This window comes from Rhinopithecus roxellana, chromosome 15, assembly GCF_007565055.1.
Source record: "Rhinopithecus roxellana isolate Shanxi Qingling chromosome 15, ASM756505v1, whole genome shotgun sequence".
Lineage (NCBI taxonomy): Eukaryota > Metazoa > Chordata > Mammalia > Primates > Cercopithecidae > Rhinopithecus > Rhinopithecus roxellana.
In genome coordinates, this window is record NC_044563.1 from 5,866,526 (window position 1) to 5,893,391 (window position 26,866).

Below are 26,866 nucleotides of genomic sequence, written 5' to 3' on the forward strand. Positions count from 1 at the left end.
CACCCAGGCTGGAGTGCAGTGGCGCGACCTTGGCTCACTGCAACCTCTGCCTCCCAGGTTCAAGTGATTCTCCTGCCTCAGCCTCCCGAGTAGCTGGCATTAGAGGCACCCGCCACCATGCATGGCTAATTTTTATATGTTTTTTAGTAGAGACCGGGGTTTCACCATGTTGGCCAGGCTGGTCTCGAACTCCTGATCTCAGGTGATCTGCCCGCCTCAGCCTCCCAAAGTGCTGGGATTACAGGCGTGAGCCACCGCGCCCGGCCTGTTCAGGTTTTTGGATTTCTTCATGGTTCAGTCTTGATAGGTTGTATGTGTGTAGAAATTGATGCAGTCCTAGGCTTTCCAGTTTATTAGCATATAGTTGCACATAGTTGCCTCTAATGATCCTTTGAGTTTCTGTGGGATCAGTGGTAATGTCTCCTTTTTAACCTCCGATTTTATTGATTTGGGTCTTCTCTCTTTTTTTCTCAGTCTGGCTAAAGGTTTGTTGATTTTGTTTATCTTTTCGGAAAAACAACTTTTTGTGTCATTGATTTTTGTATTGTTTCCTTCATTTCCATTTCATTTATTTCTGCTCTAGTCTTTGTTTTTTTTGAGACAGAGTCTCAATCCACTTACCCAGCTAGAGTGCAGGGTGCAATCACGAGTCACTGCAGCCTCCACTTCCTGAGCTCAGGTGATTCTCCCACCTCAGCCTCCCAAGTAGCTGGGGCCACAGGCACACATCGCCACATCCAGCCATTTTTTCCCCCCATATTTTTAGGAGAGATGGGGTTTTGCCGTGTTGGCCAGACTGATCTCAAACTCCTGAGCACCTAGGAGTTGGGCCACCACGCCCATGAACCTGGCCTGCTCTGATCTTTATTATTTGTTTGCTCCTACTAATTTTGTGTTTGTTTTTCTTTTCTTTTCTTTCCTTCTTTTTTTTTTTTTTTTTTTTTCTGTGTGTGTGTGTGACAGGGTCTCGCTCTGTCGCCCAGGTTGGAGTGCAGTGGCACCATCTTGGCTCACTGCAACCTCCGCTTCCAGGATTCAAGCAGTTCTCCTGCCTCAGCCTCCTGAGTGGTTGGGACGACAGGCGTGAACCACCACGCCTAGCTAAGTTTTGTATTTATTTTTAGTAGAGATGGGTTTTCGTCGTGTTGGTCAAGCTGGTCTGAAACTCCTGGATTCAAGTGATCCGCCAATCAGGCCTCCCAGAGGACTGGGATTACAGGCGTGAGCCACTGTGCCCGGCCTGCTCTTGATTTTCTAGTTCTTTAACGTGCGTCGTAGCCAGGAATGGTGACTCACACCTGTAATCCCAGCCCTTTGGGAGGCCAAGGTGGGATTGCTCGAGCCGAGGAGTGTGGGACCAGCGTGAGCAACATGGTGGGATCCTGTCTCTACAAAAAGTACAAGAATTAGCTGGATGTAGTGATTGTGCACCTAGAGTCCCATTTATTTGGGTGACTGAGGTGGGAGGATCACTGGAGCCTGGGAGGTCAAGGCTGCAAAGAACTATGATCGTGCCACTGCACTCCAGCCCGGGCAACAGAGCAAGACCTTGTCTCCAAAAAAAAAAAAAAAAAAAAAGTGTCAGGTGGTTTATTTGAAGTTTTTTTACTTTTTTGATGTAGGCGCTTATAGCTATAAACTTCCCTCAATACTGCTTTCACTGTATCCCACAGGTTTTCATATGTTGTTTCCATTCTCATGTTTCAAAAGATTTTAAAATTTCCTTTCTGTTGGCCGGGCGCGGTGGCTCAAGCCTGTAATCCCAGCACTTTGGGAGGCCGAGGCGGGCGGATCACGAGGTCAGGAAATCGAGACCATCCTGGTCTACACGGTGAAACCCCGTCTCTACTAAAAAAAATACAAAAAAACTAGCCGGGCGAAGTGGCGGCGCCTGTAGTCCCAGCTACTCGGGAGGCTGAGGCAGGAGAATGGCGTGAACCCGGGAGGCGGAGCTTGCAGTGAGCTGAGATCAGCCACTGCACTCCAGCCTGGGCTACAGAGCGAGACTCTGTCTCAAAAAAAAAAAAAAAAATTTCCTTCCTGTTTTGTTGACCTGTTTTGTGGCCCAACATGCGGTCTATGTTTGAGGATGATTCATGTGCTGAGGTAAGAATGTGTGATCTGCAGCTGCTGCGTGACGTGTTCTGTCAATGTCCGTTTGGTCTGTAGTGTACATTAAGTCCCATGTTTCTTTGATTCTCTGTCTGGATGATTGATCTGTCCAATGCTGAAAATGGGGTGTTGAAATCTCCAGCTATTATTGTATTGGGATCTCTCTCTTTAGCTCTAGTAATATTTGCTTCCTGTATCTGGAAGCTGCAGCACTGGGTGCATATGTTTTTACAATTGTTATATTCCCTTGCTGAGTTGACCCCTTTATCATTATATAATAACCCGCTTTGTCTCTTTTTATAGTTTTTGTCTTGAAATTGATCCATTTTCTCTAAGTTTTGCTCCTCCTGCTTTTTGGATTGTGTGCATGGAGTATCCTTGCCAATTCCTTTATTTTTAGTCTATGTGGGTTGTTTGTTTCTGTTTTTGTATTTTGTTTAAGATGGAGTCTTGCTCTGTGTCCCAGGCTGGATGGAGTGCAGTGGTGTGATCTTGGCTCCCTGCAAGCTCCGCCTCCCTGGTTCACGCCATTCTCCTGCCTCAGCCTCCCGAGTAGCTGAGACTACAGGCGCCCGCCACCACACCTGGCTAATTTTTTGTATTTTTAGTAGAGACAGGGTTTCACCGTGTTAGCCAGGATGGTCTCAATCTCCTGACCTCATGATCCGCCCACCTCGGCCTCCCAAAGTGCTGGGATTATAGGGGTGAGCCACCGCGCCTGGCCTAGTCTATGTCTGTTTTTATAGGTAAAGTGTTTCTTGTATGCAGGAGATGGTTGGGTCTTGTTTTTTGATCCATTCATCCACTCTTTTTTTTTATTTGATTTTTTAATGATACTTTTAGTTGTAGGGTACATGTGCACAACATGCAGGCTTGTTACATATGTATACATGTGCCATGTTGGTGTGCTGCACCCATTAACTCGTCATTTACATTAGGTATATCTCCTAATGCTATCCCTCCCCCCCTCCCCCCGCCCCACGACAGGCCTCGGTGTGTGATGTTCCCAACCCTGTGTCCATGTGTTGTCATTATTCAATTCCCACCTATGAGTGAGAACATGCGGTGTTTGGTTTTCTGTCCTTGCGATAGTTTGCTCAGAATGATGGTTTCCAGCTTCATCCATGTCCCTACAAAGGATGTGAACTCATCCTTTTTTATGGCTGCATACATTCCAAGGTGTATATGTGCCACATTTTCTTAATCCAGTCTGTCACTGATGGACATTTGGGTTGGTTCCAAGTCTTTGCTGTTGTGAATAGTGCCGCAATAAATATACGTGTGCATGTGTCTTTATAGTAGCATGACTTATAATCCTTTGGGTATATGCCCAGTAATGGGATGGCTGGGTCAAATGGTATTTCTAGTTCTAGATCCTTGAGGAATCACCACACTGTTTTCCACAATGGTTGAACTAGTTTACAGTCCCACCAACAGTGTAAAAGTGTTCCTATTTCTCCACATCCTCTCCAGCACCTGTTGTTTCCTGACTTTTTAATGATCGCCATAGTAACTGGTGTGAGATGGTATCTCATTGTGGTTTTGATTTGTATTTCTCTGATGGCCAGTGGTGATGAGCATAAAAATACGGAATGCTTCATGAATTTGCGTGTCATTCTTGTGCAGGGGCCATGCTAATCTTCTCTGTATCGTTCCAAGTTTAGTATATGTGCTGCCAAAGCAAGCACCACTTTTTGTTCTGGAAACAGGATCTCCCTCTGTTGCCCAGGTGGGAGTGCAGTGGCGCAATCTCAGCTCACAGCAACCTCTGCTTCTCAGCCTCGAGTGATTCTCCTGCCTCAGCCTCATAAATAGCTGGGATTACAGATGCGTGCCACTACCACCTGGCCAGTTTTGGGATTTTTAGTAGAGATGGGGTTTCACCATGTTGGCCAGGCTGGTCTTAAACTCCTGACCTCAAATGATCCATCCACCTCAGCCTCCCAAAGCGCTGGGATTACAGGCGTGAGCCACCGCTCCAAGCCCACTCTTTTGATTGGAGAGCTTAGCCTACTTACAGTCAATGTCATTATTGATAAGTAGGGACTTACTCCTGCCATTTTGTTGTTTTCTGTTTTGTGGTCTTCCATCCCTTGTTTTAGTGAAGGTGATATTTGTATTTTTTATTTTTCTTTCTTAAAATTTGAGACAGAGTCTTGCTCTGTTGTCCAGGCTGAAGTGCAGTGGCACAATCTCGGCTCACTGCAGCCTCTGCCTCCCAGGTTCAAGCGGTTCTCCTGCCTCAGCCTCCCAAGTAGCTGGGACTACAGGTGCCTACCATCATGCCCAGCTAGTTTTTGCGTTTTAGTAGATAGGCTTTTGCCATGTTGGCCAGGCTGGTCTCAAACTCCTGACCTCAAGTGATCCACCTGCCTGGGCCTCCCAAAGTGCTGGAATTACAGGCATGAGCCACCGCGCCCATCCTGTATTTTCATTATTAAACACACTGTCACCCAGCAACAAGGTGGACTGTTCTCTCACCTCCCTCCATCATGCTGAGGGGAGTCAAGCCCTTCTCCACTGATGCCATGTGCGTTTTCTCCCTTCTCTCTGAAGATGGCTGTTCCTGCCTGGCTCTCAGGACCCCAGGAGGACAGCTCAGCTTCCCCACCGAAAATGCCTAGATTGCTGTTTCCTTCCACAGATTGGGGACCCAGCAGAGGCAGTGGCCAGGCCTTGCCTGTCGTCTCCAGCACTGCAGGGGTGGGCCCAGAGCAGGTATCAGGCGTGGCTTGCTGGCTGTTCCTGTGAGGACCAGGGATTCCCTCCCTGCCTGGGGCAGGTGCAGTATGGCAGAGCAGGCTCAGCAGCCCCATCCAGCGGGTCAACACGCAGTCATGGGGCCCCTTGCCCTCAGGAAGAGCAGCAGCGTTGGTCGGCACAGAGAGGTCAGATGGAAGCCAGCACAGGTTCAGGAAGGGCCCGGAGCCCAGGCAGACATTCTGCAGGGCCCAGTGAAAACTGAAGGCACAGTCCCCTTTTTAAAATAACTAAGAATCGGCCGGGCGCAGTGGCTTACGCCTGTAATCCTAGCACTTTAGGAGGCCGAGGCAGGTGGATCACGAGGTCAAGAGATTGAGACCATCCTGGTCAACATGGTGAAACCCCATCTCTACTAAAAATACAAAAATTAGCTGGGCGGGTATGGTGGCACATGCCTGTAGTCTCAGCTACTTGGGAGGCTGAGGCAGGAGAATCACTTGAACCTGGAGGTGAAGGTTGCAGTGAGCCGAGATTGCACCACTGCACTCCAGCCTGGTGACAGAGCGAGACTCAGTCTCAAAAAAAAAAAAAAAAAAAAAAAAGACTTAAGAATCTGAGGAAGCCAAAAAGCACAGTGTGATCAAGCCCGGGGCCCTTTCTGACGGCACAGGCCACACGCACATAAAGCCGGCCCGGCCTGCAGCTCAGAGATGCAGCCCAGGGGAGACATCCGCCTCTGCCCAAGGCCCCAGCCTTTCCCTGCGGGAGCCAGCCAGAAGGATGCCCGGGTGCGGGAGCACTCTCACGGTGGTCCGGGGGTCGGCATTCGCTCCATGGGGACACACGACTCAAATGCACACAGGGCGCAAAAGAATGGCAGCTCTGTTTCACAAAATTAAGTTTATAAATATTTCTCCACTGTACAAAGTTCTCCCAGCCCTGCCCACCCCATCACTGTTCACATTCCTCATGTTTTTAAAATCCCAATTATATTTATTTTTTAAATCATAAAATATATTTTTTTCTTTGTTCATATTTAAAACTATTTACAGAGGCACAGAGAAGCCGGAGTGGCCCGGCCGAGGTCAGGATGAGTCCGTGCAGGGGGACGGAGGGGGTGGGAAGAGGTGGAAGTAGCTCCTCTCGGTGGCGGGCGAGGGCGGGCAGCTGTCCTCTGCCGACATGTACTGGCTGTGGGGCGTGGGTGGGGGCGGGTAGGGGTCTGAGTCCGAGTTCAAATCCAGGTAGTACTTGCTGGCCTTCCAGCGGCTGGTGCTGTAGTCACTGTCACACACGTCGGTGCTGCAGGGTGTCGTGGGGGGCGCCATTCCTCGAATGATGTAGGGCCTGAAAGGGACACACACAGAGGATTGGGATCTGGTAGGCACATCCGTCCTGGTGGGCACAGCAGCCCTGGGGCTGTGAACGGGAAAGGCCTGTCCACTGGCCAGCTCCAGAAAATGCAGGCCTGACTCTGGACCCACCCCGCTGTGTGGCCGGGGCTCATCACTTGCCCTCTCTAAGCCTCAACTGCCCCACCTCTACCATGGGCATGCCCGCACCTGCCCTGCAGCCTGCCAAGCCTGGGCCCTGGCAAGGCTGCCTCTGAGGAGAACGAGGCCTCCAGAGCGTGCTAGCTGACCTTGGCCAGGAACTTTCTTGACCTCTCTGAGCTTTAGTTTCTCATTAATAAAAGTGAGGGATTAAATAGTACCCATTTCAAAAGTGAAGGATACATGAGATTCTGCCTGGAAAGTGCTAAAAACAGTGCCTGACAAAACAGGAAACTGGACAACTGTTCCCCTAACATTGTTACTGTAAGTGTTGGCAAGGGATATGGTTTGGCTGCGTCCCGAACCCAAACCTCACCTTGGACTGTACTCCCATAATCCCCACGTGTTGTGGGAGGGACCCAGTGGGAGGCCACTGAATCACAGGGGTGGTTCCCTCGTACTGTTCTCGTGTCAGTGAATAAATCTCACTAGACTTGATGGTTTGATAAGGGGAAACCCCTTTCGCTTGGTTCTCATGCTCTCTCTTCCCTGAGGCCATGTAAGATACGACTTGCTCCTTCTTGCCTTCTACCGTGATTGTGAGGCCTCCCCAGCCGTGTGGAACTGTGAGTCCATTAAACCTCTTTCCTTTATAATCACCCAGTCTCAGGTATGTCTTTATTAGCAGCGTGAGAACAGGCTAATACAGCAACCAATGGGCCTGGAATGCTCCCATCCTGAGTTCAAGCAACCTGACTCGCGAGATGGCTCCTGACCTCCCATCCTCCCAGAGGCTGCCTGCACCCAACTGTGGCCCAGAAACACTGCATCCTACTGTGTGAGTCCAGACTCGGAACCATGGTGTGTTTAGGAGCCCCTGTCCTGTCACAGAGGGGCTTGCAATGGGTGGGAAGGTGCAGCCAACACCTCGTGTTGAGAAAAGCGCAGCAGGATACTCCTCCTGGGGCCCAGCTACTGCGAGTTCAGGCGGTGGGGAGGGAAGCTGTCTCCACGGTGGGGCCCAGAGCAGGACAACAGGAGCAAAGGCAGGAGGTGGGACAGGGGCCTGGTGAGACTGGCCTGCCCAGGGTGGATATGACCATTCTGGAGACAGTGGTCCGTAAGGCTGCGGGGACAGACTGTGACAGTTTGATATAATACTGAGGCATCAGGGAGGTGGTCGGACCCTGAGGGGGATGGAAATGGAGGCCGCAGTTCCGGCTCCCCAGCCAGGCCTGGGAGTTCGTGGAAATGGCCACTAGGTGGCAGGCGGCACCACACTCAGGAGGCCCTGCTGCTCCAGGGACCCAAGCAACGAGGCCCGTGTGGCCCTGAGGTGGCCTGGCCCAGGCCCAACCCATCCCACCCCATCACCCCGGGGGTGGGGCCTGGTGCAGCTGGCAGGTGGGCCTTGTTGGCTAACACCACCGGGTTAAAGGTCAGGAGGCTCACCCCGCCCATCCCAGGCTCTGATCCAGCCCCTGCGGAAACCAGCACACCGGGGTCGCACTTCTCCAAACTCTCAGTTGCCCCTCCCCAAGCAGGGAGGTGAGGCCTGTGACCCCAACATGGGGAGCCGGGGGCTGGTGTCTGGCTGAACAGCCCCGCTGGCTTCCCGGGCTCAAACAGGCCACTGTGGCAAGTGAGCTGCCCGGATCATCCTGGTGACGTCACACGATTAGGGGTCCACAGTGGGTGCTGCAGCAGCCTTCACAGACTTGTCCCGTCCTAAGAGGACCGAGCCACCAAGAGGGGGCATCTCAATGGCTAGGGTTCCACAGCTGGCCTCAAACATACAGTTGCACCCTGGAGCCCAAGTCCCCGGCCCCTTGACTCCACGGCCATCTCCCGGCTTAAAGGTAACCCCCACAGGAACAAGTTGAAGAGCAGCTCAGAACGCAGGGCTCTGCTGGTTTCTGAACCCAACACACAGTCCCCGCTGGGTGCATCTGGGGAGGCAGCCTAGCAGGGTCGGCAGAGCAGAGGGCGGCAGGGCTGGGCCCAGCACCTGCCCACTAGACCCCAGAACCCCTCACCAGTGGCATGGGGATAAGGCCCCTCCACCATGGGCTGGCGGGAACCCAACGGCCATGGAGGGCTGCGGGGGACGTCCTACCTGTACGGTCTCGCGGTGGCCGGAATGTTTGAAGAGTAGAACATGTCCATGTTGTACAGGGAGGGGTCCGTGGCCGGGGAGGGCGGCGGGTTCAGGATCTGAGGAGAGCCAAGCCAGGGTGACCCAGAGCCTCGCCAGCCTGGGCCTCTCTTCCTTCCTCCCACACCTCTTGGGCTTTCCTTGCAGGGAGGGCTTCTGGACCCCTGCTTCCCAGGACCCCTTCCTCTGGCCAGCTGGCGAAACTTGGGGATGGGAGGGGAGGCAGCAGCCACCTGCCCCGAAGGTCGTCTCAGTGAGAGGCAGAAGGAACCCCGCACCCTTCCGAGTGCCTGCCTTGTGACCAGGTGCTGGGCTGTGAAGGCGGGGACGGGACTTCGGTCAGTCCCCTTTGTGGCCGGCCCCCAGCAGGCGGAGATGTCCCCACAGGCCCTGAGTGTCCCCCACACCAGTGAGCACCTCACCAGGCTCCTCAGGGACCTTCCCAGGAACCCTCCTTCTGACCTTTCCTCCTGCCCCTCCTCTCTCCATCGCGCACAGTCTAACTCCTGCAATGACACCCTTGTTCCGAACATTCAGGGGCCCTGTGTCCCTGCTGCAGCCCTGACCCACACACGGAGGTCGCCACACTGAGGGAGGGGCCGCGGCCCCACTCCAGACAATGGCACCCCCTTCACAAGGGCCTGTGCTGGCACCAGCCTCAAAGCTGAGATAGTAAATAGACAAATTCACCATGTGAACCTGCCCTCCAGGGCCGGGCAGCACACAACAGCCCTCCAAAGGAATGAAGGGACCCCGGGCCCACACACCCACACAGGTCTGCACCTTCCACAAGGGCCACTGACGGCACCCCAACCCAACATGCAGCTTCCCAAAGCGTGCAGGGCTTATATGGGTCTCCAAGGCCATCCTGGAAAGGATACAGCCAGATCTGAGCTCCTGCGGAGTAATGGGAAGGGAACTGTCAGCTATGCCCGGAGGGACTCGGTTCTCCCAGGCCCCCCAGGGTGGTATAAGAGCACAGCCTGTCCTGCCAGACAGACCCAGGTGAAGTCCTATTTCACCACCTTCCAGCTGCAGCAGGATCCCCGGGAAGGAATTTACCTGTCTCAGTCTCAGTTTCTTCATCTTTAAAATGGGCTCAACCTAGCACTTTGGGAGGCCCAGGCAGGGGTCAGAGGTCAGGGGTTAGAGACCAGCCTGGCCAACATGGTGAAACCTCGTCTCTACTAAAAATACAAGAATTAGCCAGGCGTGGTGGCGGGCACCTGTAGTCCCAGCTACTTGGGAGGCTGAGGTGGGAGAATCCCTTGAACCCAGGAGGCAGGGGCTGCAGTGGGTCGAGATCGCACCACTGCACTTCAGCCTGGGTGACAGAGCGAGACTGTGTCTCAAAAAATAAATTTAAAATTAAATGAAATCATACAATCAAGTGATAAAACGGGCTCGAGAAGGCCTGCTTCCTGGGGCTCTCCTGATGGCTGCTGAGTAGCCTCTGGGGAGTGCCCAGGCCCTTCCCCTGCCCTTTAGGAAGCAGCACTGGGCCCTGCTCTTTCTGGGGAGGGTCCTCTTTGGCCCAGAAAGCCAGCCTGGCTCTTTCTCAGGATTTGACCCCAACATCGGGAGGGCATGAGACTGGAGGCGCTGGGGAGGGTGCTTCAAAGCAGAGAGCAGGCAGGGAGGCAACAGAAAGGGCTTCGTGCAGCTACCCAAGCCCCAGCCTATGGGGTCTGTTTCCACCTCTTCCCATGAACTTGATCAGACCTGGTTTCTCTCCCACATCCCAAGGCAGTTTGAGATTCTGCCCAAATCTGCACTGGGCAGATTTCCGGCAAGATCCACCAGTGCAGTGCCTCGGCAACGTCTCAGATATCCAGTGAATCACGGCCATGCCCTCTTCAATGAGGACTGGATCTCGGCCCAGGGTCGGGGGTGGGGAAGCTCCACCTCGGCTCCTCTGCTATTCCTGCGTTGTCGTCGTTGTTTTGACTATGTCTCACTCTGTCGCCCAGGCTGGAGTGCAATGGCGCGATCTCGGCTCACTACAACCTCCGCCTCCCAGATTCAAGTGATTCTCCTGCCTCAGCCTCCCGAGTAGCTGGGATTACAGGCATGTGTCACTACGCCTGGCTAATGTTTTTGTATTTTTAGTAGAGATGGGGTTTCACCATGTTGGCCAAGCTGGTCTCGAACTCCTGACCTTAGGTGATCCGCCCACCTCGGCCTTCCAAAGTGCTGGGATGACAGGCGTGAGCCAATGCGCCTGGCCTATTACTGCATTCTTAGAGTTCTGTGTACACCTCACTGTTCAATTCCTGCTATTCCAGTCCCTGGTAATAAGCCTGTAGACGGAACTTTCTCTGTTCAAATTCTTACAGAGTTTCTGCCTCCTGATAGACCCCAACTAATTCACGCCACCCAGAAGCCAACAGCAAAGAAACAAGCTGGATGCCCACCTTGCTCATCAAATCTAATTATATCGCAGAAGAATTAAAGATGTGAATGTAAAATGAGAGGAGGAGGACATTAAGAAAGAGAGTGTGAAAATAAGTTGTTTTTTATGATCAGAGTAAGGAAGGCCTTTCTGAGCATAACAACAACAAAAATACAGACACACACACCCCCACACCATAAAAGAGGAGATTGATAATGTCTTTTTTTTTTTTTTTTTTTTTTTTTTGAGACAGAGTCTCACTCTGTCACCCAGGCTGGAGTGCAGTGGTGTGATCTCGGCTCACTGCAACCTCCATCTCCTGCATTCAAGCAATTCTCCTGCCTCACCCTCCCAAGTAGCTGGGACTACAGGCGCCCGCACCACCACGCCTTGCTAATTCTGTATTTTTAGTAGCGATGGGGGTTCACCACGTTGGTCAGGCTGGTCTCGAACTCCTGACCTCAAGTGATCCACCCGCTTCGGCCTCCCAAAGTGCTGGGATTACAGGCGTGAGCCACCAGCACCAGCCGAGATTGATACTTGCATCGTATAAATGGTAAAACATACCATAACCCAAACCAAAAGACACAAAACTGGGAAACAAATATTTTCAACATATATTGCAGGCTCTGGGCCAATTTCCATAGTCTATCTGTATCTAAAGAGACCTCACAAATGAATAAGAGTATCAACAACCCAATAGAAGAAGGACTTTGCACAAACCCTTCTGAGAAAAATAAAATGACAAAAGTTCCTTTTTTTTTTTTTTGAGACAGAGTCTCACTCTTTCACCCAGGCTGGAGTGCAATGGCGTGATCTCAGCTCACTGCCACCTCTGCCTCCCATGTTCAAGCAATTCTCATGCTTCAGACTCCCGAGTAGCTGGGATCACCATGCCTGGCTAATTTTAAAATTTTTACTAGAGACAGGGTTTCTCCATGTTGGTCAGGCTGGTCTCGAACTCCTGGCCTGCCTCAAGCGATCCTCTCACCTCAGTCTCCCAAAGTGCTGAGATTACTGCTGCGAGCCATCACGCCAGGTCCAAACGTTCTTAAACACATAAAATGATGCTTGACATCATTCATAACAAAATACATATAAATGAAGATCTCAGCATGATACCATTTTTACTCTATATTAGACTGGTGGAGAGAAACGGTGCCAGGGATAGTTTTACCAGTGTGGCCCTCTGCTGAGAAAAGATGGACTGTCCCTTTCAGAGGGTCACTTGGCAAGAGTGGTTGAAATAGCCAAGGTTCAACCGCAGCAGGAGAGGCGACCCTGATGCCCTCCAGTGGGGGCCCAGCCACGCCTGACAAGGAGCGCTGTTCAGACACAGAGCGCTGTGACAGCTCTGCCCTCGAAGCAGAACAAACTTCAGGGTGCAGGGGAAGCAGAGTAGAAGGTGGTCGTGAGTTGGACGGCCTGGCCCCACGGCCTACTGACCGAACGACCCAGGCCAGTGGTTCATGCTCAGTTCTTTGGCCTCCTTGTTGCAAAATGAGGAAAACAACAGCACCTCCTCCCGGAGATGGGTTACGGTAGAGTTCTAAGGCAGGGTGCACACGGCAGCTGGGAGCCTCCAAAATGCTCAGAACACCAGCTTTTACACATCGTTAGTAGCAAAAGGCAAGGTTCAATGTTGACTCTTCAGATGCTATGTTTTGGGCTTACAAAAACACACGTCAGCCCAGGCACAGTGGCTCATGCCTGTAATCCTAACACTTTGGGAGGCTGAGGCTGGAGGATCACTTTAGCTCAGGAGTTCAAGAGCAGCCTAGGCAATATAGTAAGGCCTCACCTCTACAAAAAATTTAAAAATCAGCCTGGCATGATGGTGCACTCCTGCCGTCCGAGCTACTTGGGGGGCCGAGACGGGATAATTGCTTGAGCCCAGGAGTTTGAGGCTGTAGTGAGCTGCGATTGTGCCACTGCGCTCCCACTGGGTGACAGAGCGAGTCTGTCTCAAAAACAAACAAAAACACTTACGTCAATCTGAAGAAGGTCAAAGGATCGTATCAGTATCTTGCTTACGATAGGAATGAAAGTCATGCAAGATGGCAGCACTGGGAAACCAGGCAGAGGATAAATGGTCTGTGCTATTTCTCACAACTGCACGTAAATCTACAATGATCTTTTGGCTGGGAAAACAAAGTCCACGCTCTTGTATGCTTGCATGTGTACAGATGACCCCTGGGGGGACACAGAAGAAACACACAACAGGAGGCCACGCCTCCAGGGGAGTCCTGCTTGGCGCCATGGGGAGCAGGGTCTCTTTGGACTGCAGGCTCTTCTGTACCTTTTTAATTTTGCACCATGAACAAATATTTAATGGATGCAAAATAACTTTGCTAATTTAAAAACAGCTGGCTTCATGCAGAGTTTCTTTTAGGGGTAGGAAAATGTTCTAAAATTAACTGTGGTGAGGGTTGCACGCATCTGTGAATACACTAAAACCCACTGAATTGTACATTTTTTTTTTTTTTTTTTTTTTTGAGACGGAGTTTCGCTCTGTCGCCCAGACTGGAGTGCAGTGGCCGGATCTCTGCTCACTGCAAGCTCCGCCTCCCAGGTTTACGCCATTCTCCTGCCTCAGCCTCCCGAGTAGCTGGGACTACAGGCGCCCGCCACCTCGCCCGGCTAGTTTTTTGTATTTTTTAGTAGAGACGGGGTTTCACCATGTTAGCCAGGATAGTCTCGATCTCCTGACCTCGTGATCCGCCCGTCTCGGCCTCCCAAAGTGCTGGGATTACAGGCTTGAGCCACCGTGCCCGGCCTTGTACACTTTTTTAAGTGGGTGAGTTGTATGGTTAAACAATAAAGGGATTTTAAAAAATAGCTGGCTGGTCAGTGCCATCTCTTTGCCTTATAAGAGCCTCCCAGCTCCCAAGGGAGAACAGAAAAGAAGAATCCCTGAGCCTCCTGCTGTGTGCACGGGGACCCTGCTCTGGTTCTTGGCACTCTTGGCTGGTTAAGTTGGGTTGCAGCAGCAGGAGCAGAGGACAGTGGGTGTTTAAACTCTCGGCTTCTGGCTCCCAGCTCCCTTTGTCCCTAAACACAGCCAGGCCCTGGGGCCTCCGCAACACTCAGTTCCTATCCAGGAAACCAAGGATAACCCTCTTCTGCTCCTTCCTTCCCAGGGCCCACCACAGTCAGGTGCCATAAGAGGACAATACCCCAGGCCACGTGGCTCACGCCTGTAATCCCAGCACCTCGGAAGGCCGAGGTGGGAGCATCGCTCGAGTCCAAGAGTTTGAGACCAGCCTGGGCAATATAGTGAAACTTTGTCCTACAAAAAATGTAAATACTAGCTGGGCATGGGGATGCATGCGTGCAGTCCTAGCTACTTAGAGGCTGAGATGGGAGGATTGCTTGAGACTAGAAGGTAGAGGCTGCAGTGAGCCATGATGACGCAACTGCACTCCAGCCTGGGTGACAGGCCGGGCACAGTGACTCATGTCTGTAATCCTAACACTCTGGGAGGCCAAGGCAGGTGGATCACCTGAGGCTGGGAGTTCAAAATCAGCCTGACCAACATGGAGAAACCCCATCTCTACTAAAAATACAAAATAAGCTGGGCATGATGGCACATGCCTGTAATCCCAGCTACTAGGGAGGCTGAGGCAGGAGAATTGCTTGAACCTGCGAGGCAGAGGTTGCGGTGAGCCGAGATCATTGCACTCCAGCCTGGGCAACAAAAGTGAAACTCCATCTCAAAAAAAAAAAAAAAGAAAAGAAAAGAAAAAGAAAAAAGAAGACAAGACCTCAGATGTGAGGGACACCCAGAAGGGTGGGAGGAACCAGCCCTGGCAAGGAGGCGCTCACTGGTGAGGCCCCAGAGGAAGCGGAAGGGGGCTGGCCTCGCCTTAGGGGTATACAGCTGCAGGAACAAATGAAAAGCAGACAAAGCATGGTCAGGCACGGTGGATCACACCTGTAATCCCAACACTTTGGGAGGCCGAGGTGGACAGATCACGAGGTCAGGAGATCGAGACCATCCTGGCTGACAGGATGAAACCCCGTCTCTACTAAAAATACAAAAGATTAGTTGGGCGTGGTGGCGGGCACCTGTGGTCCCAGATATTTTGGAGGCTGAGGCAGGAGAATGGCGTGAACCTGGGAGGCGGAGCTTGCAGTGAGCTGAGATGGCGCCACTGCACTCCAGCCTGGGCAACAGAGCCAGACTCCACCTCAAAAAAAAAAAAAAAAAAGCATACAAAGCATGTCAAGTCAGTCCCCTCTGTTTACACACAAGGGTTCACATCCAGGGACCAAGCTCGCCTCGGCACCCCGGGACTGTGCTCCCAGAAATGGGGGTTCTCCTCAGCCAGTCCCAAGGATCCTGGAGGGCGTCCACAGTTTCTTCTCCTCACAGTTATTTCACTCAGGGCGTGGCTCAGCTGGAGTCAGCCCCTCACCCTGCCAAAAACTTTGGGGAGGCCATGAAAATCACCCTGTGTTTGTCACGCACAAAACCATCCAGCTGTTTTCCAGGAAGCAGCCAGCCCTGGGTGGGAGAACAGGGTGTTTGTGGTGTTTGTGGAGGGGTCGCGTGGGGAAGCTCACAGATGGCAGACAGGCCTGGTGCAGGCGGCCATCGATGGGCTGGGCTGTGCCGAAGAGACGGCCGCTGACATGGCCCAACAGCCACTCTAGGAGGTGGATTTGGGTAAGATTTCGGCTCTATTTTTGTGTGGTTTTCAGATTATCCACAGTCAACAATGTCATTAAAGAAGAAAGCAGAAGGGTTTGGAGAGGGAAGAAAGCAAGCACGCCTCAGAGGCGGAGGGACAGCCCCCAGGAACCTGAGAAGCCTCCCCTGGCCAGCCCTGATGGTGGGAGGGGCCCCCCAGCCCCGGCCCGCCCCACCCCGGCCCCACCCCTCACCGGCGGGTACAGCGTGGCCTTCGTGCTGGACGAGCTGCTGGACGACGCCCCTGTGACGTGGTTGCGGTCGTAGAGGGGCACCCCGCCCCGGCCCCCCATCAGGCTCACGGAGCTCATCATGGACTTTCCACACGCGATGCCTGGCAGGGAAGGGACAGGGGTTCAGGTGGCTTCGAGGCTCTGCCAAGCCACTCCACAGACACAGGGCACTCTCCTCGGCTCCCGCTACCCACGAGACCCAGACTAGGGCGGTGTGTCCTGTTGCAGATGTGCTCCGCTCCCTGAGCCGCAGCCAAAGGCCTTTCTGGCCACTACTAGGGTAAGCTCTCCGGGGCTCATCTGTGAAACAGGAGACACATGGCACCTCCCCCAAGGGGCCTGCAGCTGGGACTGGGAACCCAGGAGGGGTAGCGTAGAGCCCGCCAGGAACAGACAGGGCCCCGGTCTCTGGGGGCTGCTGCGACTGTGACGGTACCACCACTGTGGACTTCCAGGAGCTCTTGAGAAGCCCGATAACCCCGCTCCCCAGAGAATCAGGTTACAGCTATACCCCACCATCCAACAGGCTCCCAGTGAGGCCGGCTTGGGGTGACAGTGGGACAGGACAGGGGAGAGGGAACTCAGGGCTGGGCGGGCAGAGGCAATCCTCAAGGTGGCCTGGAGCTGTGGGGGCACCTGCAGACCTCACAGGGCCTCTACCTTCTTAGACGTACCATGGTCGCCCTGCGTTGTACTGTACAAACCAGCGTGGTGCGGCTCTGCAGTGAGGCTGCCCCGCCATCCACAAACACAGCCTGCGCTCCTGGGCCACGCAGGAACTGTAACTGCTCAGCCACAAGTCCTGACTGCACTCAAGACAAAGCTGCTGTATGGTACAGAGTGACTCCTTCAGCTCCAGAGACAGCCCAGCTGCCCCCACATTCATTTCTAGGGGACATGAGGATTTGTGGACAACATAGCATATGTCCTATAGAATATGAAGGTCAAGTCCAAGGAGCTTCCTCCATACCTACAGTGCCAAAGGGCAGGTTGCTACCGCCATGCAGGCCTCTGTGTTGAAGGATTCTGATGCCAAGCACAGGCTCAGCGGGAAAGCCTGAATGCTGTGATCGATCAGCAATGTCTGCCACGTGCACCAGAGGGCCCAGGGTAGCACAGCCCTGCTCCACTCCCCAAAGCTGCCCAGACTACTCTCCTGCCTCCTCCAGGTTGTTCCGTATCTCAGGCTCCTTACCTGTGAAGGGGCCATGCTGGGAACCGCCTGGGGCTATGAAATTGAGGGGCACGTGTGGGGTCCCGCTGACATACTCGTGCGGGAAGGGCCCGTTGGCCCCCGCGTAGCGCTGGCACACCACGCGCTGGCACACAAAATAGACACCACCCATGACGAAGAGGGAGAGGATGATGCCAATGACGGGCCCGATGGCACTGCTGTGGGCCGGGCTGTCGTCTGAGGGCGGCTTGGTGATTTCTGCCAGACAGAAAGAGGTGGCCAACATTAACCCCAAGGGAATGGCCCTCCTTGAGGACAGACACTGTGCACCCTGAAGGGGCTGGCTTTGCCACTGTTGGAGGGTGGGGAGAAAGTGGGGTAGCTGGGAGGCTAGGCCTGGGGAGCCTGGCCAACCTTAGGGCAACGCCTGCACAGCGTGCCCTCCTCCTCCTCCTCCGACCCCGGCCCCTGTCTGACTCCCCACAGCCCTCAACACATCCCTGGTATTCAGTCCTTCGCCCAGGGCCCTCGGTGGTGGCGGAAGTGAGCGCACCCGGGCCAGCCCGGGTGATGTTGGTGAAAAAGCAAAGCCAGGTAGCCCCTGGTGTCACCCACCAGGCCACGGAAGGGGCAGGGCAGGGTCGGCTGGGTGGGCTCCTTGGGCCCACTCCACTATCAAGGCTGCCCATGGGGAGGTTTCCAGGCTCCACACTTAACTTTGGCGAAAGCCACATTCACTCTCCCACAGGGCTGACCCAGCGATCCCGAGGGCGTCGGTGCTGTCAGAGGAATGGGAGGAAGCGTCCCGGCTCTGGCGGCGAGGCCTGGCTGCGCATCAATAGCGCCCTCACAGCTGCGGCCCACAGCCATGCTGGAGGCCCAGGCACAGGCCTGTCAGACTAGGAACTTGCCCAGGAGAAGAGGCGACCCTTGGTGGCCCCACCACTGCCTTCAGGCCCCAAGCCTGACCTGGCATGAAGGTGCCAAAGGACACAGGGAGTCCCTTGAGGAAGCCCCCTTCTTCCCCCAACAGACTTCTCTCCCCACGGCAGCCAGAAGAGAAGAGCTCTCAGCCCAGGTCCCTCTGCAGCAGAGTGGCCATCCCAGACACAGTGACTCATTCCTACTTCCTATCTGAACTCAGCTCCCTTCCTGCCTGAATCAGACAACCTTTCAGGAGCCACTGCCTCCAGGAAGCCTTCCCTGACTGCCTTGGCCTCCTATCCCCAGGCCCTATATCCATGACTGTACGGGTCATGCTATTTGAGGAGCGTTTAGAACGTTGTTATGTACACGGGTGTGCACATGACACACATGCATATATGAACATTGCTCCTCCTCAGCCAGACAGTAAGCTGCCAGGGAACAGGATCACTACAGCCCTCAGGGGTAATCCTGCTGACTGACAGACACTGCTGAGCAAGGTCCCGTGGGTGGGTGCGTGCTGCAGGCACCTGGGCACGGTCAGCCCCACCCGCCGAGGCCGACTCTGTAGCCACCGAGCCCATAGCTCAGTCTGTCCTCCTGGCTGCTGCCCTGGGAAAGGTTTCCCTGCCTCCCAGCTGCCTGAGTCTCCCACACAGCCCCCGGCCTCGCTGGAAAGGCACGTCCTCTCCCCTGGACCCCACGCTCCTCGGGGAACCCAGCCCGGACACCCCCTCCCTATGCCAGAAGCTGGCTCACCACACATGAGCTCATCGGAACCGTCAATGCAGTCAGGGAAGGAGTCGCACTGCTGCTTGATGAGGACACACTGGCCGCTGGCACACCGAAACTGGTTGGGCAGGCAGATGGCTGCAAGGAGAGGCCACATACTTAGAGAGGCTGGAGGGTGCCCCCCAGCCCACCATGCGGGGCCCAGCCACCAAGGTCTGGTCTCTGAACAGAGAGCAGACAGATGGGATCCTTTCTAGGACCAGCGGGGAGTGGTCTAGTGCAGTCTCCACCCTCCCTCGATGACTCTGTGGCAAGGCCTATGCCATGTAGGGGGGGGACTGCCAGGGCTGAGACTCAACGCACCTCCTGCCCACCCCCCAGGAGGTATTTGTCAGGTGCCTACTGCAGGGAGGTCTGCACCAGGCAACCCCACCCAAGGCTCTACCAGGTTGTGGGGGTGGGTGCCAAGGAGAGGAATGGCCACGAGGAGCCTCACCTCCCAAGAGTGGGGGCTGCAGAAGGCAGTGGTGCCCAGCAGAGCTTGGGGGGAGAGGAGGGAGCAGAACCCACTGGAGGTGCAGGCAGCCCACATGGGAGCAGTACGAGGCCACGGCCTCTGGCCAGGGAGGAAGAGCCAACCAGGGTGCTGACGGCTGCCTCCTCCCCTCCCAGACACCCACCCAGAGGGAGCCATAGCCACACCTGCCCCGGAGAACTTGCTCAGTTCCCCACCTGCCCTGCCCCTGGTGTCCTGCCCTGGGAACGGGAGATAAGGGGACCCTGTCCTTGTAATGGATGGAATAATTTTCTGGTAACCGAGCAGGGAAGAAAGCTTCTGGAATGGAGCATGGAGCCAGGGCCGGCATGACAGCCTGTCACCAGCACTGCGGGGCACACAGAAGGAGAAGCTAGAGTGGAACGAGGGGGTTGAGACGGTTCCAATGTCTGCTCCTCCAAATCTCAACTGAAATGTGACCCTCACTGGGCGCAGTGACTCACATCTGTAATCCCAGCACTTTGAGTGGCCGAGGCGGGTGGGTCACAAGGTCAGGAGTTTGAGACCAGCCTGGCCAACATGGTGAAACCCCATCTCCATTGAAAATACAAAAATTCGGCCGGGCGCGGTGGCTCAAGCCTGTAATCCCAGCACTTTGGGAGGCCGAGACGGGCGGATCATGAGGTCAGGAGATCGAGACCATCCTGGCTAACACGGTGAAACACCGTCTCTACTAAAAAATACAAAAAACTAGCCGGGCGAGGTGGCGGGCGCCTGTAGTCCCAGCTACTCGGGAGGCTGAGGCAGGAGAATGGTGAGAACCCAGGAGGTGGAGCTTGCAGTGAGCTGAGATCCGGCCACGGCACTCCAGCCCGGGCGACAGAGCAAGACTCCGTCTCCCAAAAAAAAAAAAAAAAAAAAGAAAATACAAAAATTCGCCGGGCATGGTGGTGGGCGTCTATAACCCTAGCTACTTGGGAGGCTGAGGCAGAAGAATCGCTTGAACCCAGGAGGTGGAGGCTGCAGTGAGCCGAGGTCGCACCACTGCACTCCAACCTGGGCAACGAGATGAGATTCTGTCTCAAACAATAAATAAAATAAAATAAAGTAAAATAAAATTAAATTAAATTAAAAAAAAATAAAATAAAATGTGACCCCAAGGTTGGAGGTAGGGCCTGGTGGGCACTGTGTGGGTCGTGGGAGCAGATGCCTGATGAATGGCTTGGTGCCCTCTCCGCAGTAGCGAGTGGGCTCTCACTGTGAGTTCACATAGGAGCCGGTTATTTAAAGGAGCCTGGCATCTCTTCTTAAGGTGAGGGCAAGAGGGAGAGGCTTTCTCTCTCTCTCTCTCTGTTGCTCCCTCTCTCACCGTGTGATGCACCCGCTCCCACTTCGACCTCCACCATGAGTCAAAGCTTCCTCAGACCTCACGAGAAGCTGGGCAGATGCGGGTGTCACACTGGTACCACCTGCCGAACCGTGAGCCAGACAGGCCTCTTTCCCTCACAATCTACCCGGCCTCAGGTCTCCTTCAGAGCAATGCAAATGGACACACACAGGGACAATTCTAACCACGGTTCCTGCAAGCTGGGCCAGGGTGCACAGCAGGGCTGGGGAAGCTCTGTCAAGGGCCAGACGTGAGGTCTGGGGCTTTGAAGGCTTGTAGGTCTCCAGTATAACCACTCAGTTCTCCTGCTTTTGGCATGAAAGCAGCCACAGACATTGTGGAAATGAATGAACGGGCATGGCTATGCGCCAAGAAAACTTCATTTATAAAAATAGGTGGCAGGCTGGATTTGGCCTCTGGGCCCTTAGTTTACCAGCCCCTAGTCCACAGCCTCCATCAAATTATCAAATGGTCAATGAGCTGGAAGGACTTAACCACTGTGCCTTTACAGAAAACATGCAGAGAGGCTACTCCCAGGCCCTTATCTTCTACAAATGTCTGCTCTTTGTGAATGAGGACGTAGGACAGTGGCCAGACCGCATGTGAATTACCTAACAGAGCCGGCGGCTCTGGGAGAGGGAGGGCATCAGAGCTCCTCAGCAGTCCTGGGCTCGTCCGTGGTGCTGACAACACGTGGCAGGCAACCAACCAAGCAGGTCATTCACAAAAGGAAAACTCAGGCCAGGCACGGTGGCTCACGCCTGTCATCCCAGCACTTTGGGAGGCCGAGGCAGGTGGATCATCTGAGGTCAGGAGTTCGAGACCAGACTGGCCAACATGGTGAAACCCCCGTCTCTACTAAAAATAAAAAAATTAGCTGGGCACGGTGGCAGGTGCCTGTAGTCCCAGCTACTCGGGAGGCTGAGGCAGGAGAATCGCTTGAACCCCGGAGGCAGAGGTTGCAGTGAGCCGAGATTACACCAGGACACTCCAGTCTGGGTGACAGAGCAAGTCTCTGTCTCAAAAAAAAAAAAAAAAAAAAGGAAAACTCAGAGGGGACACAGAAGAGATTTGATTTGTTTCACTATCAAGATCTAAAGGAAGATCCTGCTAGTCAGAGAGGGCCCGGGATGCCTGAGCAAATCTCTTGATAACTCCTGATTCTCAGGTTGATAGAAACCACGCAGGCTTAAGCACTACCCCACAGACTGCTCAGTGGAGAAAGCGCTGTCTTTTGGGAGGGATTTACCAGGGTGTGAGCCATGGACCTCTGCCGCCCACCCTTGAATGTGTCTCAGGTTCCTGTGAAACTCCTGACCTAATGCAGGAAGATGAGACAGACCCTCACAGTCTGTCTTCAAGCCACACTACCTGGTGGGACAGGATGGATGGGACTGCAGAGTTTTCCTTGTTGGGCCTAAGAGACAGACTTGGCCATCTCCCTGCAAGCAAAAGTTTTTCAGAGCCCCTACTCCTGTGAGGCCGGAGGCAGCCCCAAGCTCCGTATCCCGGAGGGCAGGGCCAGGGTCTTGGCAGAGCCTTGACAGGGAGGGCCTCACCGTCACAGTCCGCCTCGTCTGAGCGGTCCTGACAGTCGGCCTCGCCATCGCAGCGCAGGCGCAGGTCCACACACTGGCCCCGCGCGCAGGGGAACTGGGCGGCAGAGCACACGGGGCAGCCCTCCTCGTCGCTCTGGTCGTCGCACTCGGGAAAGCCGTCACAGCGCCAGGCCCCGGGGATACAGTCGATCTCCCCCGTGGCACATGCAAACTGGTCTGGGGAGCAGGTGGGCGGCTCTGGGGGAGGGACAGAGGAGAGCATCACACGCAGCCTCGCCCAGCAAAACCCAGGCCATAGCGTAACTGGGCTTCAAAGCAGAAGTCTATAGGGACTCAGCGAGGACTCCGCATCCCTGCCGTGCCCTGCCGTGCCCAGTGCTGCACGCGCACATCCTCCGTCGCTGCGGCTCCTGGGCGCCACCCCACCTCCAGCCCCAACCCAGAAGAGAGGCGGGGAGAATACACATTCGCTGCAAGAAGACATGCATCTGTCTGTTTTTCAGTGCAGAAGGGAAAGGGGGCTGACTAGGAATCAGAGCTTTAAGAAGCAGGCACTACACCAAATACAGCAGAAACACTCCAGGTGGGAAATTCGGCCTGGACTGGAGCAGTCCTTCCTCCTCCCCGCAACACACATCTGCTCAGCCACGCCTGAGTGCCCACCGCGCCCTCCTTGGGACCAGAGTGGCAGAAAGCAGGTGGTCAGCAGCCACACCTGCCACGGGTGTGGGATTGCTACAGAAGCAGGGTCAGGCCTCTGTGGTGGCCGGTGCGCCCACAGCAAGGCAGGAGCTGGCAGAGGACCAGTCAGCACGTCCCAGGCGCCTGCAGAAGATGGGAGAAGGCACAGGCAGGAGGGCCGAGGACATCCCCAGGGAGGGCGGTGAAGGGGAGGAGGGAGACGGTCATCAGAGGGTGGAGTGTGGTGAAGGGGAGGAGAGAGAGGATCATCGGAGGGTGGAGGCCACTTCCTACAGGTGACCATGGAGGCCATCCTGCCCCTCGGGGCTCCATGTCCTCAGTGTGGGCTGGGCATGCAGCAGCACTCATGGAACAGCAGAGTCCCAGGGGCTGGGGACACACAAATGCGGGGGCACTGGCACAGAGAAGCCAGAGGATCCCTTGGCTTCGAGGCGGCCCCTCATTTCCTAGGACTCCTCCCTCCCACTTTGTGCAGAAAATCACAGAAAACAGAGGCCGGCCTCAGGAGGGGATGCTGGGAAATTGGCCCAGGCCTCATCGAAAGGTAAGCAAAGCCCCTGTCAAGCTGAAATCTGATCAAGGAAAAAAGCATGGGTTTCAAGTTGTCACGCTGCACGCAAGCCTTTGGATGTTTGGAACCCCCAGGCCTTCCCCATGACTGCTGGGCTCACCCGAGTGACAGGGACTTTGGCATAAGGGAGGGGGCCTGATCAAAGATGAGAGCTCTCGGGAAATAAAAGGAAGCGGCTGTCCCCGCTGGGCTCAGCCATGGGAGGACACGCCAGAGTCAGCCCACGGCGGCTGAGAGGAGCCAATGACAGATGTCTGCAAGCTGTGCCTGGCCATGGGGGACACAGGGGGGCCAGTGGCTGGAGGGTGAGGGCAGTACAGGGCAGAACCGACATGTAGCCCAAGCCTCCCTCAGCAGCTGTGAAACCAAGAGCCTCTCAGCCTCCCAAAGCCTCCGACCTCGACTCTTAATCAGAAGCAGCCGCTGGGCACCGCAAGCTCCTGTGAGCTCTAGCTGGGACACTGCGGCCAGAGCCAGGGGTGCGCCCGGCTCAGGGAAGGGCTGAATGGGGATGATGGTGGCACTGCTGAAGTGACTCTGGCTGCCCCTTGCCCGGCCTGGCTCCTGCCACTATCAAAGGGTCCATGTCTGAGACCTCCGTGAGCCCCTGTCCTTCTGTGATCTCCCCAAAGAGGCCACAAGAGAATGACAAGCACCTGTGTGATAAATATATGTCTCTTGAGCCGTGAGGAAGAGGCCCTGAGTCCCCAAACCGGGAGGGCCAGGGCCCGGGCCAAGGGGCGGTGGACGGAAGGGCATGGCCTCTGGCATGGAGGCCCAAGGCTGCAGTTGGTGCAGCGTTCTGAAGGCCCCGTCTCTTGGCCAGGGCAATTTGGGCATCAGTGGGAGGTGCACAGACACCCTCGGGTTGCAAATCCACTCGAGCTTTTGGGCTATATCTTGGAGAAAAACTGCCAGGAAGCTCAGGAGGGGGACAGTCACAAAACTGTCCCCTCTGCTTATGGCCAAACTCGAGGTGTGAGGCAGCACCCCGCGGTCCTACTCCCCGAGCTCCTGGGCCGGGGCCAGTCTCTCCAGGAACAAGACAAGCTGCTAAACAGAACCAGCACTCTGGGCGTGGTGGCTCACGCCTGTGATCCCAGTACTTTGGGAGGCTGAGGTGGGCAGATCACCTGAGGTCAGGAGTTCAAGACCATCCTGGCCAACATGGTAAAATCCCATCTCTACTGAAAATACAAACATTGGTCACGTGTGGTGGCAGGAGCCTGTAATCCCAGCTACTTGGGAGGGTAAGGCAGGAAAATCGCTTGAACCCAGGAGGTGGAGGTTGCAGTGAGCCAAGATCACACCATTGCACTGCAGCCCGTGTGACAAAAGTGAGACTCCATCTCAAAAAAAAGAAAAATAAAAGGTGCAAAGCCAGCGTGTGCTGCTGTCTGCTGTGTGTAGGATGAAGCTGAACCCCGAGGAGCTCCCACGGGAGAAGGGGAGCTGAGCAGAGCACAGAACCAATAGGTCCAAGGCCACCTGGAGGCACGGGGTATAGGACAGAAAGCCCTGGACAGGCTTCACTGTAGTGAGGATTCAGATGGTCACTTTATTACTAATGCCACGCCCACGACATAGCAGCTGGCATTCCTGTACATCACGTGTCAGAACCCAGGTGGAGTGCTCTGTTACTTCATGCCCATGACAGCCTGCCAGGGTAAGTGCTCTCAATTTCACAGAGGAGGAAGGGGAGGCTCAGAGTGGGTCAGGCACCAGCCAGGGAAGTGACAGAGCCAGGATTTGAACCCTGGCCTCTTTGGCCCTAAAGCCCATGTTCTTCACTACCCCACTCTCCCACCAGTAGCACCAGGAAGCCCAAGCGGGAGAAGAGGATCAAGGGTAGAAGGAGAGAAAAAGATAGAACTACTAGGATAAATAAACAAATCCACCATTAGAGTTGGAGACTCCACACCCCTGTCAATAACTGACAGCACGAGCAGGCGGTCAGGAAGGAAGATATAGACAACCTGATGAGCACTATCCATCAACTGGATCTAACTGATGTTTCTAGAACACTCCACCCAACAACAGCAGAATCCACATTCTTTTCAAGAGTACACAGAACATTCACCAAGATAAACCACATGATGCTGGGTGATAAAACACACCTAATGGCCAGGCGCGGTGGCTCAGGCCTGTAATCCCGGCACTTCGGGAGGCCGAGGTTGGTGGATCACGAGGTCAGGAGTTTGAGACCAGTCTGACCAACAATGGTGAAACCCTGTCTCTACTAAAAATACAAAAATTAGCTGGGTATGGTGGCATGCACCTGTAATCCCAGCTACTTAGGAGGCTGAGGCAAGAGGATCACTTGAACCTGGGAGGCGGTGGTTGCGGTGAGCCAAGATCATGCCATTGCACTCCAGTCTGGGTGACAGAGTGAGACACTCTATCAAAAACAGAGCAAACACACACACACAAAAAAACAACAAAAACACCACACCCAACATATTTAAAATAGAAATCATACAAAATAAGCTCTCAGACTACAGTGGAATTAAATTAGCAATCAGTTGCAGAGAGACAGCCGGAAAAGCCCCAACTCTTTAGAAACTAAGCAACACTTCTGGCTGGGTGTGGTGGCTCAAGCCTGTAATCCCAGCACTTTGGGAGGCCGAGACGGGCAGATCACGAGGTCAGGAGATCGAGACCATCCTGGCTAACACAGTGAAACCCCGTCTCTACTAAAAAATACAAAAAAACTAGCCGGGCGAGGTGGCGGGCGTCTATAGACCCAGCTACTCGGGAGGCTGAGGCAGGAGAATGGCGTAAACCCGGGAGGCGGAGCTTGCAGTGAGCTGAGATCCAGCCACTGCACTCCAGCCTGGGCGATAGAGCAAGACTCCGTCTCAAAAAAAAAAAAAAAAAGAAACTAAGCAGTACTTCTAAATAACACATGAGCCAGACATGTCATCTCAGAAGTGTAAAAATATTCAAACTACCTGAAAATGAAAATATAACAAAATCTGTGAGATGCAGGAAATGCAGTACTTAGAGGAAAATTCATAGCACTGAATGCACATACTAGAAAAGAAAAGAGGACAAAGGAAGAGACAATCAGCTTTGGAAACTGGATGCCACAAGGACTGTGATTTTAAAAGGATGCCAGGCAGCAACCTGGCAGGCAGAGAATCAGGTACCTGTCCATCACCCCAACAGAGCACCCAGGTCACACCTACCTCCACAGGTCAGCAGGTTCTGCAGGAGCACGAGGTGGACCGGGCATGAGCACCGTGGTGTCCCATCACCCTTGGCAATACAGATGTGGGAGCAGCCACCATTGTCACGGGCACATGGGTGGGCTGCTGCAAGGACAAAACAAGGCAAATGGAGGTCAGGCTCTGCCTCTCACCTCAGAACCACAGCCTGGAGGGTAGGGGCCAAATGAGAACTCAGGAGAACTGGCCCTCCCGCAGGTCCTGTCTCTCTGGGAGGATCTTCCCACTTACTCCTCTTGGCAGCCTACAGAGTCTTCCTACTGACATGGAAATTGACACACAAATGGAGGCCAGAAACAGTTACAGAACTTGC

The 26,866-nt window shown here is 54.3% G+C and overlaps 1 protein-coding gene and 1 non-coding gene across 3 annotated transcripts in view; both read right to left on the minus strand.

Moving 5' to 3' along the window:
- Positions 1-3,693: 3,693 nt before the first annotated feature.
- Positions 3,694-3,800, minus strand: LOC115893835. Its single transcript, XR_004053868.1, has one exon. It is a non-coding gene; the product is annotated as a U6 spliceosomal RNA (small nuclear RNA).
- Positions 3,801-5,698: 1,898 nt separating this feature from the next.
- LRP5 (LDL receptor related protein 5) overlaps positions 5,699-26,866 on the minus strand; it is a 140,837-nt gene continuing 119,669 nt past the window's right edge. The window contains exons 17-23 of one of the 2 annotated variants that reach the window (XM_030918485.1): positions 26,515-26,640; positions 22,054-22,290; positions 18,639-18,749; positions 16,977-17,213; positions 15,743-15,882; positions 8,425-8,522; positions 5,699-6,162 (exon numbers count right to left, since the gene is read on the minus strand). In XM_030918485.1, the coding sequence (XP_030774345.1) occupies positions 5,901-6,162; positions 8,425-8,522; positions 15,743-15,882; positions 16,977-17,213; positions 18,639-18,749; positions 22,054-22,290; positions 26,515-26,640 (1,211 nt within the window). In that variant the 3' untranslated portion in view covers positions 5,699-5,900. The remainder of the gene's footprint in view (positions 6,163-8,424; positions 8,523-15,742; positions 15,883-16,976; positions 17,214-18,638; positions 18,750-22,053; positions 22,291-26,514; positions 26,641-26,866) is intronic. The other variant, XM_030918486.1, reaches the window with a different exon arrangement.